Source organism: Rutidosis leptorrhynchoides, chromosome 3 (assembly GCF_046630445.1).
Source record: "Rutidosis leptorrhynchoides isolate AG116_Rl617_1_P2 chromosome 3, CSIRO_AGI_Rlap_v1, whole genome shotgun sequence".
Taxonomy (NCBI): Eukaryota; Viridiplantae; Streptophyta; class Magnoliopsida; order Asterales; family Asteraceae; genus Rutidosis; species Rutidosis leptorrhynchoides.
Window position 1 is genome coordinate 369,308,588 of NC_092335.1, and position 26,242 is coordinate 369,334,829.

Here is a 26,242-nt window from a genome sequence, read left to right on the forward strand (position 1 = left end):
GCCCAAACTTTCTTAAACATAAGCTAAAGTAGAGGGTATCCTTTATCCGAGAGACATGATACGTTTCCGACGCTTTCGTTAACGATTGGTTTATAAAGATCAGTTAGGTTCTTATTTAAAAGAAATCAACCATAAAGGAACGGCATGGCCAGACAGTAGTCTCCATGTGAACGTTCGGTTATCCTAACGGTTCCAATCCTTTATGGATTTAAACAAACAGTTCCTATTACTAAAGAACCCCTCAGACGGAGTGCAATGTCTAAGACCGTGTTATGGTGCAATGTACTCTTCAACAGTGAGGTCGTTTCCATGGCCATACATAGCAGAGGTATAGAGTACTACAACCATTGTGCCTCCTCGATATACGTACTACGTTTATATGCGTAGTAACTACTCTAGCATAGCCTGAGGCCGGCCTTGTACTCCTAGTATCAATTAGGGTTTCCATTACGAAAGAACCTCTGTCGAAATCCGTAGGGTAGGTTGCCTTACGACAACCGTTGTGCCTCTGACAAACGCCCTATGTATCCGGCAGTGGTATCTTACCAAGGGGTGACACAGATAGAAAAACCAGTCAACAATTGCTTTAGGTATCCACCATTCTGGTCTAGTGATACACCCAACACCTTGTGTATTGTTTGTTGGAGGTCTCAAGTTGGAGTCTCTGTCATTAATGTTCAAGGTATTTACTCAATTTATGAAGTGACTTTCATTTATGAAGTGACCCTATGAAGGTTTTACCAACCCTTATTGCAGGATTTAGGCCCGCTCCGTTGCCCCTCGGGATGGTTTAAGAATCATGTCCCTATAATGCGGTTCAAGTTTCCGCATGAAAGCGCGTGTGGGAAGGAAAATGATCGGGTGGGTGGGTCATTCTCCCGTCGTTGATTCCAAATACTTTCTTTAAAAAAAGAAGGTAACAATAGCGTTAGCCTTTAGCATTACTTGAGTTGGAACGTATCCTAACACCATATAGCATAATAAGAGGTAGATATTTTATTTTATTTTTAAAATTACAACACAGAATCATATGCATAAGAATGATCTATATACAAAGACCTATAAATAAGATTAGCGAAAATATACCCCCAGTTAGGCTTGTTGGAATGACTTAAAATGATTATTTTGAGTGTATCAACATTCATAGAAAATTGATATAATGTCACCTATGTACAGGCGTACAAGCTTTCATAATTATTAATTAATTAATTATTAATTAATAATGTTTAAAAAAAGGAACAAAAAACTATACTATCAATGAGACTGCTTCTGACCACTGAACCCCTGGTATGACCACAAACAGAGACTACCTGATCACTGAACCGCCGGACCACAATAAAAAAAATCAAAACCGAAGCAAGACTACCAGAACGAATATTTAAGAGTAACGGATTTGGGACTACTTAGTATATATGTGCACTACAGTTTATTACTCCGTATCAGTTTAGCCACAACCAGAGTAAGAACTAGCCTTGGACTTTGATACATTGGTTCCAGCTAAAAACATCTTTATTGTAAAACCGTCTTTAGACATGACCACAACGAGAACCAACATTTGATATAACAGAAACCAGGAACCTAACCAGTTCAGGTTTGGTTTTACGGTATTTTTTAAACTCCAACAAGCACATAAAACATAATAAAAGATCCAATTACTCTCAGATAATAAGATGACATATAGTAGAATGGTGCAATAATAACCCCCACAACACTTACCCAATCAACCGAATATCATATCTCGCTGAGAGGACACATGCAGAAATCTTTAAAGACCGCACTTTGCAATTTAATTTAAATATGCCACAATTTGACAACATGAACGTAAAACCAAAGTAACTCGAAAACCGCAGCAACAAGAAGACGAAGACGACGACGACGACAACCACGACATGACCGACTTTCAGACCCATACTGAGCAACTGCTGAACGACTCCTAGTACTTCACTGGAACAGTAGACAAACGTGAATTAATAAAAAATACAACAAGTATAACCATACACTACAACATAAAACTAAACTACTGTTTTGAACGTGGTGACGTTTGGTACTTTAATCTGCAGTCGGGATTCGTTATGGGCTTGATAGCACGGTGAATCGAAATGTGTATTAAATAAACAGATGCTATGTAAATCGTTAGCAATGAAAATCGGTTTACAATAATAATAGCCAAGTGTAGAGAAAAACAAAACAGCTTTAAGGAATTAAAGAATAACCGGATTAAACATTTTACAAAACCAACCTGATCATTTTCTTCTTCTTGTTTAACAGAAATCTGGGATTCTAACGGTTTGTCTGCACCACAGTTCTGTCTGTTACATTTCGTCCTAAACGGATAATTTATGTTGTTACACTTATCACATTGCCAGCTTCCCTCGGGCATATTGGTTTCGGAAATAATATTAGTACATATATAAATTATATACCAAAACATTACATATTGGTAAACCAAATTTATACATAAAGTACTTACTAGGATTCTTGACCGGTTTTGGGCCGTTCATATCAGCGCCATAAACCTATTGATTATAATAGTCCACGATAAAAAAGCAACATATATTAAGCTTTAATGTATTCAAAATTGAAATAAAGATAGGGACTCAAACCTGAGGTGCTGGTTTAGGTGTACCGCATTTCCTCATGTTACAAACTGTTCTAAACGCAAAATTGACATTTCCACATTTTGGGCATGCCCAATCATTTTCTCGGATTCCATCTGAAATTCAAAATGAGTAAAATGATGATAAAGGAGTCATACTCATTATTAAATGCCTCGCAGCATGTAAAAACAACCAGATACTCATATAGTATACCTTTCTTTTGAGACGTTTCTTCAGAGAAAAACCCGGGTCGTGGCCCCTGGTAAGTTACGAGAATCAGTTGTCAATCAATTAAAAAACACATGTTTAAAAGCTAATAAATATTTAACTTAGCATCAAAACAATAACTTGTAAGCCCCGTAAAATAAGCATGTCAATATTTATACATACCATGGCTGTCTGACCCATTGGCAATCGCAAACCAAATTGTTCCATCAACTGTGGTAAGCCATAAAGACCACCTTCACAAAAAATGTAAAACCACATGATGTCATAAAAACACCCGATAGAAACAATAAAATAGCAAAGCTTCTGAACAATACAACACAAACATGAAAAAAAAATATAAAACAACATGAATACATACCACTTCCTAACATGGGCCCACCAGAATACGGGGGTGTGTGTAGAGGTCGGTACAGATTCCCGCCGGATAGACGGGTATTGTAGTTGTAATGATAAGCAGAACCACTTGATAATGGACCATCATAAGGAGGCACAGATGAGCCATTAAACAGAGATGCACCATAAGATTGTACACCCATGTACATGGAAGACGGTGCACCAGAACCCCCATAAGGAGAAGATGCTGAATAGCTTTGTGGTGTCAGCATTTGCCTTGGAGCAGATTTCTGAAATACAAAAAAAATTTAGTTATTATAGTGGATTGAATTAATACCACAATAGGATAATGTCAAATCCATGAATACACAAAGAGCAAAATTGAAAAAAGACATGGTTAGGGTGCGTTCGATAAAACAGAATGATTAAGCACTCAATGGTTCAGCATATGAATGATTTTAGGTTCTGATTAAATTTTGTTCTATACGAAAATATGCTATTTGATAATCATTATAATTGAACTCTATAAATGATGTGAAATTTATGTACTAACCTTTTAAATGGAAAAAAAAAAAAAAAATCTAACTTTTTTTTATAGGTGTTTTAGAAGTGATTTAAGGATGATAGTAAAGAATATTTATGTGCTGAATGGGGTTTAAGAGAAACTCTAAATGGTTAGCAGTGCTGAATGACTCAGAATCATTTGTCATTCGAATGTTAAAAACAAATGCATTGAATGCTGAACAAATTAGCGTTGAGCGTTGAACCATTCAATCAAGAGGTAAACAAACACACCCTTAGTCACAAATAAAATTTGGTGTAATTTAGAACTAACGTGTTGATACTAGCGCTATTAAAAAAGAAATAACTCCACGAGGAGTGAAAGTCATATGATGACTCGAATTTTGAAGTTGGGAAATGAAGGGAATATCATTTATACAACCAACAATCATATCGACAAAAATACCTTACTTAGAACACAAAAGGGAGACAGAAACAACTTTATATCTTGTAAAAAACACCTTCACATTTATTGCCTAAGCTAAAGCTAATAGCAGCTACAGCATAATAAGTATAAAAGTGACTTGCGGGGACTTACTGAATTATGGTCAGCTGGTCGAGGCTGAGTACAGTTGCGCATGTTGCAAGTTGTCCTAAATGAGAAGTTGACATTCCCACAGCTAGGACAGGTCCAGTCATCTTCTCTACGACCGCCTGAAATCATATACACCTCCAATAAATATAAATATAAATATAAATATAAATATCAAAAACAATAACTCCATATTTCATTAGACTATTATACAACCAAAAAAGGGGTTAACCCAAAAAACAGAAGTATTATCTACATTACACATGCATGTATAAATACCTCTTAAGAGTAATTTTCATCTCACACAAAGTAGTATAGAGTAGCATTTGTATTCATGTCCTTAAATATACACATTAAACTAAATCTACAAATATTGAAGCTAAAACTATATATATTAACAGGAATATAGAACAAAACTAGCAAACTCCAATTGTACTACAAACCCTCAAAGTCTTTCAGAAGACGGTCCCATTTTACATTAAACTAGCACGATATCGTAGAAAATCAGCGGACGAAAGATGATTTATTAAGGTACAATATAATGTAAATGTATCGATAATACGTGCTTGTAGATTATAACTATGTAATTAATAGTGTATATGAAATTGTGTGTAATATAAAAAGATTATTATCAAAATATGGTAGTTTTCATAGTAGGGGGAAGATAGTATTTTTGATTGTTGAGAAGATATGAGTTTAGAACCATATGTGATAACGCTTTATATTTAATATAGATATATAAAGATATAGAAGAGTTTTACATAAGCTCAAAATAACAAATTATAAACCAAGAGATTTAATCCAGTCACCACACTTCAAATTACTGGTTATCACATAATCAAATTACACATAAGAACAAGTGACCATTGACCAGTGATGTAACCCAAAATTTACAAACTTTTACGCAGTTATGCCACATCATCGCGCATACAAATTTACAAAAGTTTTCTAACAACAATAATCACCAAAATATTACAGTATGAATTTAAGTAGCTGAACATACCATCGGTCCTGGCACGTTTGACTGCAGACGAGTTCCTGTTATCAAGCTAAAACCACAAATAACACAAAGTATTATTAACAATATATGAAAACCCTAATTTCGCATATATTATATTATTTATATTTATAATTATATATTCTACAAATACAACAACAACAAAACCCAATACCACATAAGTGGTGTATGGGGAGGTGAGATGTAGACAATCCTTCCCCTATCCGGGAATAAAGACAAGTCATTTCTCCACCTAGAGTGAAAACCCTCTCTCTGTTCGGCGGATAGAGAGATTGCTTCCGAGTGGACCTCCGGCCAATAAGTAGGAAAATTTAAAAAAAAAAAAAGATTTAATTAAAATTGAGACGCCATGAAAATGGTAAAATCAAATTTCCATAGGTTTTAAATCCCGCCTGAAATTTGATTTAGGCTCTTAGAGTCAGTCAAAGTCAAGTCGCCAATAAATAGACGCTACCTGTCGACTCAATAACTAGAGCCTTTTATATATTCTACAAATAATAAAACTAAAACAGATCAACGAATCAAGCGTATATAACAAACAATGTATACTTACAAATAATAATAAAAACACATAAATTGACTGTCGGTAAAGTGCGATTTCGGATAAAAAATAAATTAATTAAAGCGTATTTCATGACGGATCAGCGAAAGAAGTAACAGAGATGGAAGATAACAACGATTAAAGTATATAAAAGCAGATCCATTAATAACACATTCGAATTCTGCTAAATTTATAATTGTGATTAATTATAATTATAACCTGAGACATGTCGACGGCGTTAGGTAAAGTTGGTCGAATTAACCGTGAAGAAACCTGCAGACGATCAGGAGAGAACCAAAGTTTTCGTGATAAACCAAGTGGTGTCCAATTATTATTTACACTATACATCATGGGCCTAGTGTTGTCATGGGCCATGGAGAAATGTCTAAAATTTAAATTTGGCCCAATTGAGTTTGTGTAGTTTACTACTCCGTATTTTTTTATTTTTTATTTTTTTTTTGGAACGGCTTTACTACGTATTTAACATATGAATTTTTATAACGACGGGTCTAGTTATCGTTAATGTCCCTAAATGAATAATACATGATGGTTATTGTTGACTTTTAATTGACGGTTAATATTTTATTGAAGAATTTTATACACCTTAACAAGAGCCCTTAAAACTATTATTAGAAAAGTTCTTAATATTTAACATAAAATCTAAAACCTAAATGCTACTTTTCTAAACATATATAACAATTATGCCCTAAAAAATATATCTGAAATACCTTCGTCACTACCACCGCACACCATGGAAATTGAACGTTGCTCATTGCGTGTATCTTCGCTGAATTGTACGAGACCTTGTGTGTTATATGGCTACATGTAACCCGTAAAAACAGCTATTACATTTTGCGTGTTAGCGTGTTGACCAAGATTGATCATTGGATGAGATTTTCTGATACTTCTCGCGATATGTGAGAAAAGATATTCTATTAAAGCTTTATTCAGAATAATAAGATTTTCTAGGATAATTTTTTACGAGATTATTTGACATTTAAGAATTTTGAATAAAACCAATGAACTTGTATAAATAAATAGTGTGGCAATATTATTTTGTATTTTTATTCTCGCTCAAGATACGGAATTTTAAATGGTTAATATTTATTGGTACCCAAAACTGATGATTACAAAAAAATTTCCTCCTTCACTATCATGTCATGCCAACAATAACTAAGACTTCATTTAATAAAACTGAATGCTTTAGCGCTGAATGGTCCATAATCTGAATGATTCAAAGTTTTTGAATAAACTTGGTTTTGAATCAAAATAAGCTGTTTGATAATCATTTTGAATCAACGATATTATCAGGGTAAAATTACCTTATTAATGTGTTACGTGAATAAAAAGTTCAATATACTTATTTGTTAAGTCATATGGATATGATTTGAAGAAAATATTAGATGCTAAATGGTTAAGAGATTGTTTCAACTCTGAATGATTCAACATTGAATGATGAACCGTTCAGTAACATATGTTATTCAGAGTTCAGTAACAACACGCTGAATGTTGAATGGATCAGCATTCAGCGCTGAATATATTGAAACTATTCCATAGGTAAGAACTAACAATCAAAGCGTCTTATATTTCTTCTTTTATGCCTCATTTTTTTTACTGGAAGTGTTTGTTTGAAATCGGCCGCCTAAGATTAGTGTTTTACCACCGAAAAGATTATATTTCGAGGAGATTCGTCAATCAATTCTTTCTGCTGGAAAGATCGCGCAAACTTCGATCCAATGCTTCAAAACATCTACGATTATTCATTGGTACTACATGAGGTTGGATATGTACTATTATTGGATGGAGGCCTAGTTGAACTTAAATTTGAGGGGAGGTTTGTTGGATTGCAAACCAAAGTCCAATATCAGATATTAAATGGGTCGACCAACATGTTTGGTCGAATATTCCTGGATATTTGGAATATTTAGGCATGGTTAGATCTCCTCTCACTGAAAAAATTAATTAGAAGTTGTCGAATAGGACGCGTTCGACTAGCATTTTGGGTTTGGTTGACATTTGTACACATAGCAAGCGAGTTTTCTGCGGGTGACCGATTAAGAAATTTTAGGTGATGGAGAAAGTGAATAATCTTGTAAGTCACGAAACTTGAGCTTTCTAGAGCGTGTCGAGAATTCGGTAGGAGTTTTGTAATCGACAAAAGTATCGGGTTAGTGAGAGTTTGATGACTAGTGGGAGTTATGGAGACGGCTACGTGATGTGGATCACCTGTCTTCGCAGGATTAGTGGGTAGATTTCGGATAACCCTAGATACTCGGATACTACAATTATACCCACCAATAGCAAAGAGATTTGCAACTGACCGGTGGTACAAACTAAGTTCTTCTTGGGTAGTCTCATTTTATTCGTTTACTCGTACAGTGGGAGCGTGCTTGAAATGTAGAAGATGTGTCCGCGAAATTTATAGCTATGATATGGGTCTATATACTAGAGTGAAAACAGATTAGTTAGAAGATGTAGATTTCAAGGTTGTGACTGCGTTATTAGTGGAGCCTTGATGAATAGTCTACAAAGGCGTCTGTTGGGGTTTTCTGATTATTGAATAGGAAAATCAAAGATGCGGGATTGGACGTGTTTAGAGCGATGAGTGAGGCGGTGTTGTCTATTGAAAGATTCTTCGTAGTTGAAGTTTCGCATACATCAGTTGATCTTCTTGTGTAAGAAGATAGTGGTGCAAGAAATCGAGATGACCCAAGATGGTAACTGGAGATCGGATTGACCCTTAGCAATTTTGATGTCGAAAGACTTCTTTCCCTGCGGTGTGGAAGAGCGGCGTGTCCCGGATAGTTTATATGACGGTATCAAAAGTCTTAGCAGAGAGGAGATTGGGAGTTACTATTGATGTTTAAACAACGTTGACAGTTGAGGCAGTTATTGATTTCTACTTTCGACAAACAGTGTTGAAGACCTTGTATAGTTGGAATGGAGATCGGTGTTCGGGATTTGTTGAAAATTTTCAAGTGGAAGATTGTTGAGTTGTGAAGAGTTTGCTCCAAGTCATAAAGTGCGAGATTGTTGAATGTTTAAAGAAATTGATCAAAGGAAAAAACATTCATGTCAGACTTGGTGGACAAATCATAGGATTTTGTTGCCTTTTATGTATATTTCTAGGATTGCGAAACGTGAAGCAAGTTATTGACTTTTTTTTTAAGCAAGTTGTTATTGATATTAATATATCTTTTACTTGAAAGACAAGTTTACTTGTTGAACCGAAACTAGTTAGGAAACTTAAAGGTTTTTGTTGGTGCATATTTGTAATCCATAGTTCTATATGTCTTTTTGGTTACATTCAGTCATGTAATAACGTTTAACATTGTATTTGTGACTATTGAACTTGTGTGTTTGTGTGTGTGTGTGTGTGCGCGCGCGTTAATGTTTTATTTCAATAGTTAAACTGGCAACACAGTCGACCGACTGAGTTCACTGAGTCGACCGACTGAATACACACAGTCGACAGACAGTTAGTCGACCGACTGTGTCTGGTGACTGTATATATACGAGTTTAAGCCTCTTTTGTGAGGTTACTCATCCCTTAACCTTTAACCCTAAACTGTACCTTGTTCGTTCCAGTAGTTCCTTATGAAATGTCCCGTTCATATCAATTATAAACGTTTTATATTAATTGGTTTCGTTGCGAGGTTTTAACCTCTATATGAGACGTTTTTCAAAGACTGCATTCGTTTTTAAAACAAACCATAACCTTTATTTTATCGATAAAGGTTTATTATACATAACAAAGATTATCAAGTGATGATAATCTAAAATACACTTTTTCACACGTCCGTTACATAATGGATTACAATAATATTATACAACAATTTATTTTCCGAATGCAATTTTTAAACAATATTATACAAGCATGCTGACTCCAAATCTTGTCTTTAACTAGCATGTAACAGCGGAAGCTCTTAATAATCACCTGAGAATAAACATGCTTAAAATATCGACAAAAATGTTGGTGAGTTATAGGTTTAGCCTAGCCTATATATATATATATATATATATATATATATATATATATATATATATATATATATATATATATATATATATATATATATCAAATTGTAATAATAGACCACGAGATTTTCATATTTATAAGCAGAACCTCTCATCTGCATAAAGATAAAATCATTCATATGAATTGAAAACCTGGTAACCGACATTAACTTTAATGCATAGAATATCCCCAAACAGAACCTCTCGTCTGTATAATAATAATCTCGAAGTACTAAAGCCATCCATAATCTGAATGGGGGTTGTTAGGCCCAATAGATCTATCTTTAGGATTCGCGTCAATTAGGAACAGAACCTCTCGTCTGCCTAATTCTTAGGTTACCAAGCTAAAAGGGGTGATATTCGGTTTAATAATCCAACCATAGAATAAAGTTTCGAGTACTTGTGTCTATTTTGTAAAACATTTAAAAATCTGCATGTATTCTCATCCCAAAAATATTAGATAGTAAAAATGGGACTATAACTCACTTTCACAGATTTTCAATTCGTCGAGATTTAAACTTGGCCACGGGTTGATTCACGAACCCAAGGTGTTTTCGGCCAGCCTTCGTGTCGTGTGATCTATTGGTTGTTTGATACACCAATGGTAGGGTTGTAAGGACCATGTTGCGGGAACTATCGGTCGTTTTATACGTCGATGGTGGGGTCGTGAGGACCATGTTGTGGGATTAGTGAGGCGATAGCCGTGTTTCGCTCACATGTTTATTACGGGTGTGACGATGATTGATTTCGTACACCTTGGGTTTTGCGTTTCCATAGTCGTTTTGGGCGCTATCGGTTCTAGCCGTTGGATTATGATGTTACGGTAGTTGTGTATTGGTCGTATGGCGCACTACAAGGGATGTTTAGTGATTGGTGTAATCCGTAAGGGTTCGTTTGGTTCGGTCTTCATCGTTTCGGGTTGTTGACCTTAGGTCGATATTTGGTTGTTTTAGCATTGTACTTGGAAAGGGTACACTATAGGGTTGATATCTCGGTACGAGATCGGTTGAGTTTTCCTGATGAATGGGGGATTGAGCGGGTTTTAGTGCTCGGATTTTAGTTTCGATAAAATCACGGTTGACGATTTTAGTTGTTGAAAGTGATCCATTGGGAAGAATTGTCTAGGGAAGTTCGTATTGAGACTTGAGTGAGGATCGTTGAGTAGGTACGGATTGTTTAAGTGGAGAAGATCACGAGGACGTGATCGAGTTTAAGTGGGGGAGAGTTGTAAGACCCAAATATTTATTGTACATAATGTATTTATGGTGTACTATGCATGTATGAAGTGTACGAAGCATGTACGTGTTGCTTGCTCGAATGTCGAAGGAAACTGGACGTTGTCTGAAGTGACAAGGAGTGTACGTATCTTTTCAACCCCAAATAAAGTTTGTGTTAATGCTTCAAAGCCTTACCATTGGAAAGGAAATCTTATTACGTTCCCAACGATATTTGATTCATCGAAAACGGAGCTACGGTCAAAAAGTTATGGCCAAAACAAGTTTTTGAAAACTGAACTGTCAGTTGGAGCGGCGCCCCACCTTGTGGCGCGGCGCGCCGATCACTGCTGAAGCAATTTTCAGCCTTTTTAAAAGGTCTAAATGAAGGGTACTTTGGTCTTTTCACTTGGGGTCGATTTGGGGTCATCAAAACTGATCCTTTGATCAGTTTGGATCACATTTTCACTCATCAAACACTCTCATCTTCAAACCCTAGAGTGAGAGTAGAGCTTTAGAGAGAGAGAGAGCTCCAATTGGAGAAGAAGAAGGGTGTTTCGGGTCAAACCTCGGGTATTAAAGTTGTTCTACTCGTCAACGGCATCATTTTGGCGGTATTGGTAAGTTCTAACTCCGAATTTCATCTTAGTGATTTGATATTCAAGTTAGGGTTTGAACTTAAATTGTTAATAAACCCATTCAAACTCTTGAATTGAGTTTGTGGATGCTAGTAATCGGGTTTATTGTTATTGTTGGTGGATTTTGTGTTGGTGAACTAATTGGCCATGGTTAGGACTTGTAATTGGGTTTAATCACTAGGTTTAGTGATTATGGAAGTATTGGAACCCATTTATGGTTATTTGGTTGACTAATTTTGAATATGGGTCAAAATTAGGGTTTAGTGGTGATTATGACCCAATTGTCGATTTAATGAGGTTTGTAAACTTAAAATGGATTAAGTTGAAGTATTAAACCGAGTTAAATGTGTTTTGGTGTCAAAACTTGTAAAGGGTGAGATTTTGACCTTTATGGGTCAAAATTAGGGTTTAAGTATCTTTTTGGGCAAGATAGGTGTTTATCACCTATGATCGGGTTTAATTGGCGTATTAAGACCATTCTCACTTGTGTTAGTGATTATTGGTTAATTTTGGGCGCGGTTTGTGCTTGGAAGTGCATTTGGGTCGAATTTACACTAAGTGTCGAATTGGGTTGGTTTGTAAATCCAATCTAAGTGTGTTGTTGAATTTGTGATAATGGAATAGGTACTTTCCATTGACGAGTTGCGGATTACTTGGAAGCATTCATCAAGGCGACAAGGTGAGTGTTAATATCCTATATGCATATGTATGTGTAGGATGGGTGCGGGTCGGGTGAAGTGGTTCTCGGTTATAGAGCTCACTTCACATATAGGTGGATTGATGGACTTGGATATAGGTCCAATTGGCACGGTTGTGCGTTTTGGTTGACCACCTTTGACGAGGTGCACACTTTGTGTGTACGTTATCACATGGGCGTGTGATGTGGATTATATAACCCCAATGGCGAAGGGTTATTATTGTGAGTGGAATAATTATGCGTTCATGTTTAGGGCGTATTTGTTTGTGGATGTTATGGTAGCATCGAGTGTGAACCACGAGCCGGTAGCACTATAAAATAATTGATGTGAACCACGAGCCGGTAGCATCGAGTGTGAACCACGAGCCGGTAGCACTATAAAATAATTGATGTGAACCACGAGCCGGTAGCATCGAGTGTGAACCACGAGCCGGTAGCACTATAAAATAATTGATGTGAACCACGAGCCGGTAGCATCGAGTGTGAACCACGAGCCGGTAGCACTATAAAGTAATTGATGTGAACCACGAGCCGGTAGCATCGAGTGTGAACCACGAGCCGGTAGCACTATAAACGAGTGAGACTCAAATGCGTATGGTGTGAACCACGAGCCGGTAGCACCATAGCGTTATGGTTAACCTTGGGTGTTTTTACGCGTTGTTATATATGTATATTGTATACGTATAATGTTGCATTGTCGTTATGTGGCTAACCTTATAGGTGTAGCTAATTGGCATCGTTCACATCGTTACTGTGAACTTATATTTGTTGATATTATTAGCTTGGTGCTTAGTGTTTGTACGGTACGCCTAGACTAGCTTGCCTTTATGCTTGGACGTTCGGTATGCGGTATTTGTTATTTGGGTGGCGAATTCATTTTATACATATATATGTATGTAGTATATTATCACTCACTAAGCGTTAGCTTACCCTCTCGTTGTTGACTTTTTTTATAGATTGCATGCGGACGGTGGCTCGGGTAAGCGCGAGGACTAGAAGACTTGCATAGTTGCTTAGAGACTTGCTTCTGGATTGTTTAGGATTGGGTAGCGTATCCCCGATCGCCATGCTCGGCTTTATTGTGTATTAAAAGTTTTATGGTCAAAAACGTGTAATTGGTACTTAAGTGGTAATTTGGGTCGATGTGGGCCCCGCTTTGTAAAACTCGTCCACACCTTAGTTATGTGCTAGTTTAACATATATAAACTTGTGTCTAAAAGCGTTTTGGTTAAATGTGTCGGGAACTCGCTTATCTTTTTCGCACTTAAAAGTCCCGGGGACAGCCCGTTTTGGCGCGGCGCGCCAGGTAGGGGGCGTGGCGCGCGGGTATGCTGTTCAGGAAAAAAAAAAAAATTTTGTTGTGAAAATTAACGGGTTTTGTCGTGGTTTGGTTTGGGTTGTTACAAGTGGTATCAGAGCATGGTCTAAAGGATTTAGGTGACTTGAGATAGGTGCCTAGACTTAGACTTGTGTGTGCTTAAATTGTTGCGGGACTTGTAGGATTACGGGTCAGAATGGGTTTGGTTAGTGCCTTGGCTATAGGTTGACTAACGTTTATATTAGTAATGCGGATATTATTAATATGTTGTTGTGTTGTGATAATAATTCTCGCGTGTGTTTGTACCGCGTAGAATTTTGGTTGTGTTCGTGTATATCATCGAGCGAGACGGTCGTTGTACTAACGAGTCGATGCGGCATGTGTGCGTAATAAGAACTTGCAAACCTTATTACGGGTGCAAATCGTGTCTAACAAGTGATGTACGATGAGTGTTTAGCAAGATGGGGATGTTTCGTGCGTACGGTTTTACACGTTCGTGGATAAATCGTTTGGCATTCTTTAGAATGACGACGCGAAACGAGACCGAGGTGAATGACGCGGAGTTTAACACTAGGGTTGCGGCCGCCGTTTCGGAGCAAATGGGTGCATTAGAAGAAAGAATGGAAAGGAGCTATTCCGAACTTCAAAGTAGTGGTGAAATGGAGCGTTATCTTAAGAGCTTCATGAGGACTAAACCCCCGATGTATGATGGAAAGCCGGATCCTTTAGTAAGCACAACTTGGATTTCGGACGTCGAAGGGTGTTTCCGTACTATTGATTGCCCTCCCGAGAGAAAGACGAGACTCGCTACGAGTTTGTTGCGGGGTAGGGCAAGGGATTGGTTGGATGGTAAGATTGATCTTGTCGGTGGCGAGACGTTTATGGCTTTATCGTGGGACGACTTTAAGGAGGAATTCTTCGAGGAGTTCTGGACTTCGGCCGATTTCTGGGAATTGCGTAATGAGTTGCGAAATTTGCGACAAGGATCTATGGATTTGAGTACTCTCAAGACGACCTTTATGGCGAAGGCTCATTTTTGTCTGGAGTATTTGGGGAATGATCGTTTGTTGATGGGAGATTTCTATCGGACCTTGAATGATGACTTGAAAAGTAAAATTAGCCGGGGTCAAGCGAAATCATTTTCGGAATTATTCGACTTGGCTAGAGGTTTCGAGTCGTATTCACGATCGAAAAAGGGTGAACCTTCAAGTGAGCGAAGGGTCGTTTCTTATGGTGCTCCGAGTAAGAGGGCTAAGGGTCCGAGTGTGAGCACGGGTGGTACGCGAACGGGTATGTCAGATTCTAGTGCGGCCAGGAGACGTTAAGGTACGTTTAATTTTGATAAATATGTCTTTTGATTATTTATTAAATGCCGTTTGAGTTTGAGTTGTTAAATGCATTGTGTTGTGCATGTTATTGTTACGGGTGACGTTCCTAATGGAAGTACCCTATGTTGATGTTTGATTGACGGGCGAAGGGCGTAAGACTGGTGCAACCAAGCATTCCTTAGTATTTGGAAAAATGTTTCTACCAAGCCATGGAAATGGTTTTGGTGTTCGATTGTTAAGCGCGTGTTCGCTTTTATGTTGAAGTGATGAACCAGGAGGTTCGTCGGGTGATTGGAACCCTTGAGATCGAGTGTTTAAAATCTCGATGTGTGTTGGTAATGGAGTCTTTATGACGCGACATTAGGTGCCTCTTTTATACCTACTAGCGTGGTGTTCGACTCCGAGTGTGTTGTGGTTACATTGTACTTAGGGTACCGGGGTGAAACCCTTAGGTACATGAGTGACTAGGTGGAATTTGACAAACTAAAGCAATTAGATGATTGCGAGGGTGTAGTTTGTGTAATTTGTGGTACACTTTTCGTTCGAAGTGCTTAAGGATTGTTTGAAATCCTTCGCGTGCTCAAGGACAGAGCAAGATGTGGTGATGGGTCGTGTGAACCCAATTGTTGGTAAAGTCTACCTGTGGTAGCATTGTGAGGTTGTACGAGGTGTGGATATGGAACGTGGTTCTAAGTGGGGGAGTTACACTCCCGCACGAGGAAGTTTTAGTGTGAGATTTCGGATGATGCTATTGGTAGATCCGGAAAATGTTGTCGAGACCTGGTTGGGTCGATTTGTGGTAGAGTACAATTTCGGATAAATTGTACTTATGGTTTGGATTTGAATCATCACCGAGATGGTAACGTGGTAAATCTCGTTGAGAGATAATGGACGTGTTTGGCGAGCAAGGTGAAATCCTCCGGTTAAGGGAGGTGTATGTCGGGTTCTCTTGTGGAGAATTATTGTTTGGTACCTATGTTTGGTATAGGTGGTTCTTGCTCGATTATGGTATGGTTGTTTGATGAAGCATGATCTTTAGGGTCCGCTGACTTCATCATGGGAATACGTGATTGGTGGAGCATGACTTTCAGGGTCCGCTGACTTCATCATGAGCGTGGTGTTATATCGGTGAAGCATGATCTTCGGGTCCGCTGACTTCATCCGGTGTTGAGATTGGTGGAGCATGACCTTCGGGGTCCGCTGACTTCATCAAGGGAGTAGTGTTATGTCGGTATGGTGTAACACTATCGGGAAATGCGAGTACCGGTGGGAAATGCGAGTACCATTCCTATGTTGAGATTGTGAATCGCGTGTGGTTTCGGATTCACGATGACGCGTGTGGTTTCGGTCATCTTAACTAAATGAATCTCGTGTAGTTCGGATTCATGGTGACTCGTTTAGTTCGGTCATCTTATTGAGGTAGTAATCTCGTGTGGTTTCGGATTACTAAGGCTCGTGTAGTTCGGCCAACCTCGATGTTATGGAAGTGAATCTCGTGTAGTTCGGATTCACGAATGACTCGTGTGGTTTCGGTCATTGTATTGAGGAGTGAATCTCGTGTAGTTCGGATTCACAAATGACTCGTGTAGTTCGGTCATTCCTCCGGGATAGTGACTCTCGTGTAGTTCGGATTCACTATGGCGCGTGTAGTTCGGCCATTCCCGATTTTTGTTGTTGTGAAGGTAGTGAGTCGCGTGTAGTTCGGATTCACTAGGGCGCGTGTGTTTTCGGCCAGCCTTCGTGTCGTGTGATCTATTGGTTGTTTGATACACCAATGGTAGGGTTGTAAGGACCATGTTGCGGGAACTATCGGTCGTTTTATACGTCGATGGTGGGGTCGTGAGGACCATGTTGTGGGATTAGTGAGGCGATAGCCGTGTTTCGCTCACATGTTTGTTACGGGTGTGACGATGATTGATTTCGTACACCTTGGGTTTTGCGTTTCCATAGTCGTTTTGGGCGCTATCGGTTCTAGCCGTTGGATTATGATGTTACGGTAGTTGTGTATTGGTCGTATGGCGCACTACAAGGGATGTTTAGTGATTGGTGTAATCCGTAAGGGTTCGTTTGGTTCGGTCTTCATCGTTTCGGGTTGTTGACCTTAGGTCGATATTTGGTTGTTTTAGCATTGTACTTGGAAAGGGTACACTATAGGGTTGATATCTCGGTACGAGATCGGTTGAGTTTTCCTGATGAATGGGGGATTGAGCAGGTTTTAGTACTCGGATTTTAGTTTCGATAAAATCACGGTTGACGATTTTAGTTGTTGAAAGTGATCCATTGGGAAGAATTGTCTAGGGAAGTTCGTATTGAGACTTGAGTGAGGATATATATATATGAATCGAATGATGTTATGAACATCATCACTACCTCAAGTATAGTAGGCAAACCTACTGGAAATGATGAGAAATTAACTTGAGCTTCAAAGGATCTTTGATGGCTTGGAAGTTCTTGAAGTAGAATCATAACACAAAAACAAGTTCAAGTAAGATTACTACTTGAATTAAGATTGTTATAGTTATAGAAATTGAATCAAAGTTTGAATATGAGTTTTACCTTGAATTAGAAAGAAAAAATTACTGAGATAATTTGGATGTTCCTGATCTTTCAAGTGTTCTTGGAGTAGGTAATTAGAGAGGATTTGTATGTGAAATTATAGAATGGAAATGATGTAGTAAATGATGGTGGTGGTGGCGTGATTTTATCATGGAAACAAAGGCTCCTCATTTTGTTATTTTGTGTAATAATTCATACTTGAAGACAAGTAATGGTTCCCACATGTTGGTTAATCATTTAAGGCTGCTAAGAGCTGATCATTGAAGTGTATATACTAATAGTATATACATATAGAAGCTGAGTATTGTACGAGTACGAATACAGATTGAATACGAGTAAATAGTGTGGTACTGTAGCAAATAGTATTTTATTGTAGCAAATAGTTTTTTTGCTGTAGCAAAGCGAAAATTTACTATAGCAAATAGTTTTTACTGTAGCAAATAGTATTTTACTGTAGCAAATAGTGTTTTACTTGTACATCGTTGATTTAATTGTATTTCTTCTTATATAGATATATAAAATAAAAACTTACATCATAAAAAAATAAAAAAAATAAATAAAACGATTATATAATTATCACAAGTTATGATGTTCGTGAATCATCAGGCAAACTGGGTGGTCAATTTTCTACATAAACTCATTTCAATTAATTAAGTCTTAACAAGTTTGATTGCTTAACATGTTGGAAACATTTATTCATGTAAATATTAATCTCATATAATATATAATCATGAAAAAGTTCGGGTCACTACACCTTACGTCCATAACTCGCAGAATAACACTGTTAGGAGTCGTTCTAATCTAGTTTTTACACCTAGGTTCGACTAATTCGTCCCCGATACGACCCGTTATTCGATTGATCATCTTTTAGTATTTTTCGCCTCTAGATCGAGTCACAAACGATTCGAAGATCCTTAATACATCGTCTACAGTTTTAAATTTAATGTTTCCTCTATAAATAGGCTCATAACCTCATTCGGTGTGTACAATAATAAAGAAAAAAATCTGTAGTTCGCACCCGTAAACTAAGCCTTCTCCATGCGATTTTAGTTGTGATATAACTACGTAAAATGCTTGTGTCGTTTACTTTATTTATCGTTTATACGTTAGTTCTCAGTTTGTTGTCGTGACTTCATGATTGGTGATCAATCACCTATCTTGTTTGGGTCCGGATCATAATATATTCAATAGTATACATGGTTTGAACCTAGTTGATATCAAGGTTAAAACCGTAAATCAATGTCATACACAGAAAGGAGATGAAAGAAGTTATTATTTTACACGATAAGCTAAATTTGACAAAAGTTCATTACTCTCACGACCACTACAAACTTTAAAATGTAGGCGCCAAAACCGCTTCTTAATAAACAAGGAACGAAAGCACACAAATTGTAATTGATGCTAAGAGTACTGTTGGCGCCTCATACTTGAATCCATATGAACCGGCTGTAGTAGGAGACGATGGTGTTGATCCTGTAGTAGGAGTAATGGTGCTTGAAACATTATTAAAGATCGCAGCATCGGGTGAATTTGGCGGCAAGTTTAAGAGCTCTGCAATTGAACAAAACATACAAGTAATCCTTATTAATCATTCATTCATGTATCTAAAAGGAAAATGGATATACACATTAGATTAGATTTTTACACACACACACACATACATATCATATATACATATATATACATATATAAACACATATAGTTATTATTTTTCATTATTTAAGTAAAAAGTGTAGTTAAAAAGGTCGATGTAACGAATCAAAATAGGGTTCACATTTGACCAACAAAAGTCAATAAAGACACACAGCGGGTACCTACTAATCTTTATGTTTTACGACTACTAATTAATGCCCATAAATTCAATTGAGCATGATTAAATGAAAGCAGGGACCCCAAAAATGTATGTATATAAATATTGACGTGCTGTTTAAAAAATCTCTTTGTCTGAAAATATGAAGATGTTTTCTGAAGGTCTGTATCTGAATAGTGAAAATTGTTTGTATTTATGTCTGCAAATAACTTAATCTTGAGTACATCACTTAGACACATTTCTAAGTCTGCGAGATTGCAGTCAGAATAAGACATTATTTTATCTTATGTTTTCTGAAAAAACAAACAGTCTGTCAGTGGCGAATCTAGGATGAAAACTCAATGGTGTCCCGATTTATTTTTTCAAAGCTAATTATATTTTATGTTACTTTAGTGGTTGATTACCTCTAAAAAACTATAATTCCACAAATATATGGGGTCCTATAGCTGATTTTAGTAGTGTCTCTTACATTTCGAATTTTGATGAGTATATTGTAAAAAAAAAAAAAAAACCAAATCATATAAAATAGTAGGGTCATTGGACCCTACAAAGTTGGTTATAGATTCGCCCATGAAGTCTGCAATAAAAATATCTGCGAGCACGTAGATATAAGTCATAATAAAATTTGCAGACTAAAAAACAAATAACACCTAATTGAAGAGTTTAAGTTAATTAGCTACTATAATAGTGGAATTATTTCCCATCCATAACACCAATGAGCTTTTGTGAAATGATGTACCAATCAACACACATAAAGCTCAGCATTTGGTGTGTCATTTTGTTAATTAGTTACTAATTACTCTCTCCGTTTCAGAATTATTGTTTAAGTTATTTTTATTAATTTAAAAATAATTTTATGAATTTTTTTTTATCATTCCTTTAGTTGAATGAGTTATTTGAGTAAAAAAGTTATTATAAAGAGTATCGGTAAATTTGTTTTATATTATATATGGTACATTCTCAATTTTAAAAAGAATTTAATTGGAAATTAAATGACTTTTTATTTTATTATTATTTGAAGTAAGGGACAATTTTTTTGAAACAAACCAAAATAGTACGATAGACATTTTTTAGGATTAAGGGAGTACTTATTACTATTCCAATAGTCTCTTTTTGAGAATTTTTTAAATAAACGGGCTTAGGGTGTGTTTGGATGAAACTAGCTGGAGCTGGAGCTTATGAGGTAGAGTTGAAGTTGGAGCTTATTTTTGAAGCTGATAGATGGAGCTTATTATTATTTATAAGTGTTTGGTAAACTAGTTGTAGCTTATTTTCTAGTTCATAACCTCTATTTTCATACGGTGTGTTTGGCGACGAGCTTATAGAAGCTTATTAGAGCTTATAAGAGCTTGAGCTTATGATTTTAATAAGTTACAAGTTATAAGCTCTGTTTGGCATGCAACCAAAAGTAGAGCTTATGTAAAAAAGAAGCTCTAGAAAAAGAAGCTTTTAGAAGTAGCTTCTTGAAAAAAGTAGAGCTTATGATAAGCTTCAGCTCCAGCTCCAGCTCCAGCCACCAGTTCCAGCTCCAGCTCCAGCCATAAGTTCCAGCTCCAGTTAATTTCGTCCAAACACACTCATAAGCTACTATATGTAGCTTATTATTTAAGAGCTTATGATTTTCATAAGCTCTACTTTTTTTTTCTATCAAACGAAGTTTATGATTTGAAGCTTATTAAAATCATAAGCTCAAGCTCCTATAAGCTGTCATAAGCTCCAACAAGCTGTTGCGCCAAGCACACCCTTAATATTATCAACATTGAGAAGATAGTTTGTTTGACGAAATTAACTAATAACTGAATTTAGTAGTTATTGTCGTAAATTCCCTGCTCCTAGGTTCTTTTATCGTTCGAGCTAATTCGGCCGGATGAAAGGAATAAGAACAACACCTCCAAAGTCGGTTGATTCAGCTTCTTTGGTTGTTTAGTCTAATCGCTTGTTGAATGATGTTGTTCTTTGCTTGTTCTTCTTTTCGTCTTTGTGTTTGATGCTTGTTTTGTCCATATTGTTTTGCTATTTATGTTAGGTATTGTGCTTCCGCTATGGTTCGGTTTGAGTTAGCTAAGTCTAGTTCTGTTTTGATTCTAGTATGTTTACTTTCAATGAGCCGTTTTGTTTGTATGTTTTATAATTCCTTCATTTATTGATGAAGGTACTCTTATTGTTATAGTAATCGTTATTTTAGTCAAAAATATCATGCCACCAAACATGTTCCATAACTATTTAAAGATAACTGTCCAAAAGTTTTTTTTATACATATAGATATATAAATTATGTATTCAGTTAGTTCTTTTTTTTATACGTCGGTATTAAGATCATTGAAAGGAGCTAATAGTCACCTACTTGATCATATCCAGGAAATCACAAATCATGCTCACTTCCTACACTTGTTAAGAAAAAACCTCAGAATATTGCACCTAATGATAACCCTTTGAAGAAACCTTGCTAGATATGTACAGAACTTACTATTTGCAAGAAATCTCTAGAGAACTCAATCATCAATTGCAAAGTAAATTGAATTAAGAAAATCTGCATTTGAGGTTTGAACTTGACCTCCGGATACTCAAAAAAAAAAAAAAAAAAACAATAACTACTCAGCTAAATGAAGATAATTATTCAGTTACCTTTAATTTGAAAAACACTACATGACTAAGACCCTTTGTAACAATGTCAAAGAAACGTCGTGGAATCTGATGTGGATCAAAACCCACGCCCTAAATGGGTTAACAAGGCTTGGGTTGAAGATTGAAGTAATAGTATTAAGTTCAAGTGTAATCAATGAGACTATTTTTATCGATCATTACTTGTGTAATTTATATCTATCTATATTTATATCTATCTATATATTTATAGTAATTGAGTCCTAGAATCATAAGTATGGTATATTAAATACGTTTAACTCAATAAAATTTACCCATGCAAATTAATAGACGGGTAAAAAAGGTTAAAAATTATTATGATAAAAAAGTAAACAAAAAAATAAATCATGTTTATTTAATTATACATGTAAATATATCGATAATGTTTATTTAATTAATTTATATATATAATTATTCATATTTATAATTATGAATATGATTATGATTAATAATAATAATTATCTTTATTATTATTACATTTTAGTTATAATTTATATAAGTATGATTATTATAGGTGTAATGTTTTTTATCCATGTAAATATATAAATCATGTTTATTTAATTAATTCCATAAATAATTATATATATATATATATATATATATATATATATATATATATATATATATATATATATATATATATATATATATATATATATGAAAAATGAAAAGTTTGAAACTATTGTTATTATTTATGTCATAGGTTAATTTTAAATTTATGACAAAATTATGATAAGAAAAATGAAAAGATTAAAACTAATCATATAATTTATGACAAATACATTTTACTTTTTATGAATGAATGATTATAACTAAATTTAAATTAAGGAAAATAAAAAGATAACAGTTATTGAAAAGTTTATAGCGTAACTCTTGGTGGTGTTACATATATTTATTATATTAGTTAATAAATAATTGTTAATTTCATATCAATTGTTATTCAATATTATGAACCTTCAATTTTATTCTATTCACAAGTTTTATATTGTGTGGTGTAGTCAAACGTAATGGTTCATGTTTATATTTAGAAGTTTTTTATGTACTCCAATTAATATGTAATTACTTATTGTCACATATGAAGTCATAAAGAGATACCTTCTAAAATTTAATGGTTAATTGTAAAGGTAATATATATTTTAATATTATGAATCATACTACAATATTTATAGTTTATAGTGTATTTTGGCATCATTTGTTAACTCATTTGACCACCTTTAGTAAACTTTTCTTTATATATACTTACATTAGTACATATGACCCGAATGTGCAGATTTTATAGTGACAAACAAAACATATGCACAAAATCCTATTTAACCACTTGCATAATGGGACCAACATCAAATTTCACTTCGAGGTTAATATGTTTTCAACCAAACTCCCGCCATAACTCTAACCATTCGGAACACGAATTTAAAAATAGTGAAATTTGAGACAAGACGCGCAACGCACGGACATTGCCTTCTAGTTAAGAGAATGATGAAGTTTTGTTGTTTTAATCCGATATAATGAATAATGAATATTTTATATTAATTATTACAAAGGAAAAAAAAAGATAAGATAAGATAAAGAAAATGGTAAATATTTATGAAAACACCCAATTTTCTTAAATATATTTTTAGGGTACTAGTGTTAGTTAAATAACTCCATTTTTGTTAGATGTATAAGAGTGCTCCCAACCAAGACTAAATTTCTTCGAGGACTAACAAACCATTCAGCGCCACATCAGCACCTCCATCTCACTTCCTTCCCAGCACTAAACCAGGACTAAACACTCCCAACAATGACACTCTTTTCTCACCCACTATATTAATTAATTAATCAATTGTACAAGATTAGTAGCAAAAAGTACCACAAAACTTGCAAGCCTTCCGTCCTCAAATGTGTTGTAAATGGACGGAAACATGGACGAGATACCTAGGCACCACCCTGGACTAAAGCTGGCTAGGTGGTGCCATTGGTGTCCTCCTGGACTAGAACTTGGGGGGCTCCTGGACGGGATCATTGGGAGCACTCTAAGTATTGGGAATTGTGGGTTGAAAACCAACATCTAAAGCAACAAGCATGAGATTTACGTGTCAAATTCTTACTGATTCACGAATTATTTTAATTAATTATTTATCTATTCTGTCATTCATATTTTACCACATAATCACAACACTTCCCACTCACACTTTTAATCCACACAACCATTACTTCACACCGTCACATTATTAAAAGAAATTCACACCATAAACTCACAGACCCAACCATTATAAACGGTCTAAGAATCAAGATGAAATATGGTATCATACGGTACAAGTGACCAGTGAGCATTCTCGTACGATGGCGATTTTTCAAGGGCGTACTAAATAAAGACCATATTATTTTGGTTATTTTATTTATTTATTTATATATGTCTATGTATTTATTTCTTAAACACTTTTTTAATTAAATAATGTACTACGTAGTAATATATACAGTTTAGTTCTAGGTATGTTCTTGTTGTTGAAAAAGTTAAGGTCTAAAGGATAGTATTCTACTCCTATTAAAATAGCTCACCACTAAAAACAAAATTATTTTTTAAACATAACTCTAAGGGTGACACTAAATGATGTTAGTAAGATAATTATTGTAAATGATTATTAGTAAATAATGATGCATGTCTTAATATCTTGAACATAACTTTTAAGATTATATTTAGAAAATTTCAAAAATTTAAAAGAAACAGAACTACATCACACGTTAAACGCTAACACCAAAACCTCTAGTAAAATGTCGTCTCGTAGTGACGAAACACTATCAACGGCGTTATCACCAAATACGTCGTTTGAAAACGTTGGTTTACACCACTTTTTTTCCTTCTTTTTGAGAAGTTTTATTAATCTAATTTCATTATAATTTTATTTCGTAAAAATAAACACGTGTTAAAAACGTAACACTGCTACTGTCAAAATAATATTTTCATGGTTCTTATTTAAAAAATCGAATTCTTGTTGTCCGAATATAAATTAACATCTAAGGTAAAAAATTATTTTTTTCCTATAAGAATCGCAAATATATAAATATAAATTCCATAATCACCTAACCTATACGAACGCAAATTCGATAACCCTTAACCAACATATATAGTCATCTAGAGTGTAATCAGGACCTAAAACGTTATAGTCATCTAAAGTCAAATATATATAAAATTTTATTACTATAAAGATAACCTTTAGAGTCATGGTTAACTCACACAAAAATCTTATAGAGTATAAAATTAAATAATTAGCATTTTAAAATTAATAGTTAACCACTAGTCCACTACATACGATATTTTTTAAGTCTGTTAACAATAACCCTATAATTACGTTTAGAAAAATCCATATCCATAATTATCAATCAAATTCAAATTCAAATTCAAATATCAAATTAAAAAAAAAAGGATATTAGAGATATTACTTGGGCAATCACTGATGCTCGCATTAGCAATCTTACAAGCAGAAGGTAACTGAAGAAGCCTAGTTTCTTGAATATTCATCTTCTGTAAGGCAGGATTCGTACCATTATGAATCTGTTGTATCAAAAAACACAAACATGCTGGATTACTTTCTTTCATATTCATAACAGAATCGCAACATTTTTGTTCCGGTTTATCTTCTTTCCCAGACGCAAACGCCACACACGTCATCACTTGTGGCAACTTCTGTGAACATTGTTCCGCTAACGACTGTGCGGACCCACTGATCACAAAACCACATAGCACGATACTAACTGTTACCAGTGACATCAAACAATAACTTTTTGTTACAGCCATAGTGAAAGTATTATTGTAGTTTTATATACTCTTTCTGATATTATATTATATGATATGATATATGATGATCGATATGGTGATGTGTATAGATGGAAAAAGGTTTTTCTGGAGATAGATAGATTTATAGAAGAAAAGATTTAATGAGTGCAGTTGGAAGTTGACAGAATTAAATGATAAACTGCGATTGCAGGTTGCAAGAAGGTGTGGTTGTGTACAAGTATTTAATGAAATTTGATATCATCCTAAAAAATATACTCCCGAGGAACTAACAATAAAACACTTATCAATTCGGTCGGTACAAACTTTTAAGGACTTTTTTCGCTAAAAGAGTAAAAGGTACATACGTTTTGTTTTTTTTTTTGTTTTTTTTTTTTTTTAAAGTCAAGTATCTGAATTCACTGATGTGGTAACAACCCACACACCCGATCATTTTTCACGCA

At 35.3% G+C, this 26,242-nt stretch overlaps 2 protein-coding genes across 2 annotated transcripts; both read right to left on the bottom strand.

The window, feature by feature from the left end:
- Positions 1-1,254: 1,254 nt before the first annotated feature.
- On the bottom strand, positions 1,255-6,104 carry LOC139901270 (ranBP2-type zinc finger protein At1g67325-like). Its single transcript, XM_071883996.1, has 10 exons — positions 6,030-6,104; positions 5,255-5,300; positions 4,258-4,373; positions 3,184-3,448; positions 2,988-3,058; positions 2,811-2,856; positions 2,604-2,713; positions 2,458-2,516; positions 2,240-2,324; positions 1,255-1,284 (listed from the first exon to the last, which is right to left on the bottom strand). Exons 1-10 carry the CDS (start codon positions 6,036-6,038, stop codon positions 1,255-1,257), a joined length of 837 nt encoding a protein of 278 aa, XP_071740097.1. The 5' UTR covers positions 6,039-6,104.
- Positions 6,105-18,765: 12,661 nt separating this feature from the next.
- Positions 18,766-25,901, bottom strand: LOC139897615 (non-specific lipid transfer protein GPI-anchored 1-like). Its single transcript, XM_071880307.1, has 2 exons — positions 25,448-25,901; positions 18,766-19,129 (listed from the first exon to the last, which is right to left on the bottom strand). The coding sequence occupies exons 1-2, from the start codon at positions 25,800-25,802 to the stop codon at positions 18,939-18,941; spliced, it is 546 nt and encodes a 181-aa protein (XP_071736408.1). The 5' UTR covers positions 25,803-25,901; the 3' UTR covers positions 18,766-18,938.
- Between the last annotated feature and the right edge of the window lie 341 nt (positions 25,902-26,242).

Coding starts and splice junctions, on each gene's coding strand:
- LOC139901270 (XM_071883996.1), bottom strand. Junction 2,857..2,987: donor CAATGGGTCAGACAGCCATG/GTATGTATAAAT, acceptor GTAACTTACCAG/GGGCCACGACCCGGGTTTTT. Junction 2,325..2,457: donor AATCCTAGTAAGTACTTTAT/GTATAAATTTGG, acceptor TTATCCGTTTAG/GACGAAATGTAACAGACAGA.
- LOC139897615 (XM_071880307.1), bottom strand. CDS start 25,802: ATGGCTGTAACAAAAAGTTATTGTTTGATGTCACTGGTAACAGTTAGT. Junction 19,130..25,447: donor GAGCATCAGTGATTGCCCAA/GTAATATCTCTA, acceptor GTTCAATTGCAG/AGCTCTTAAACTTGCCGCCA.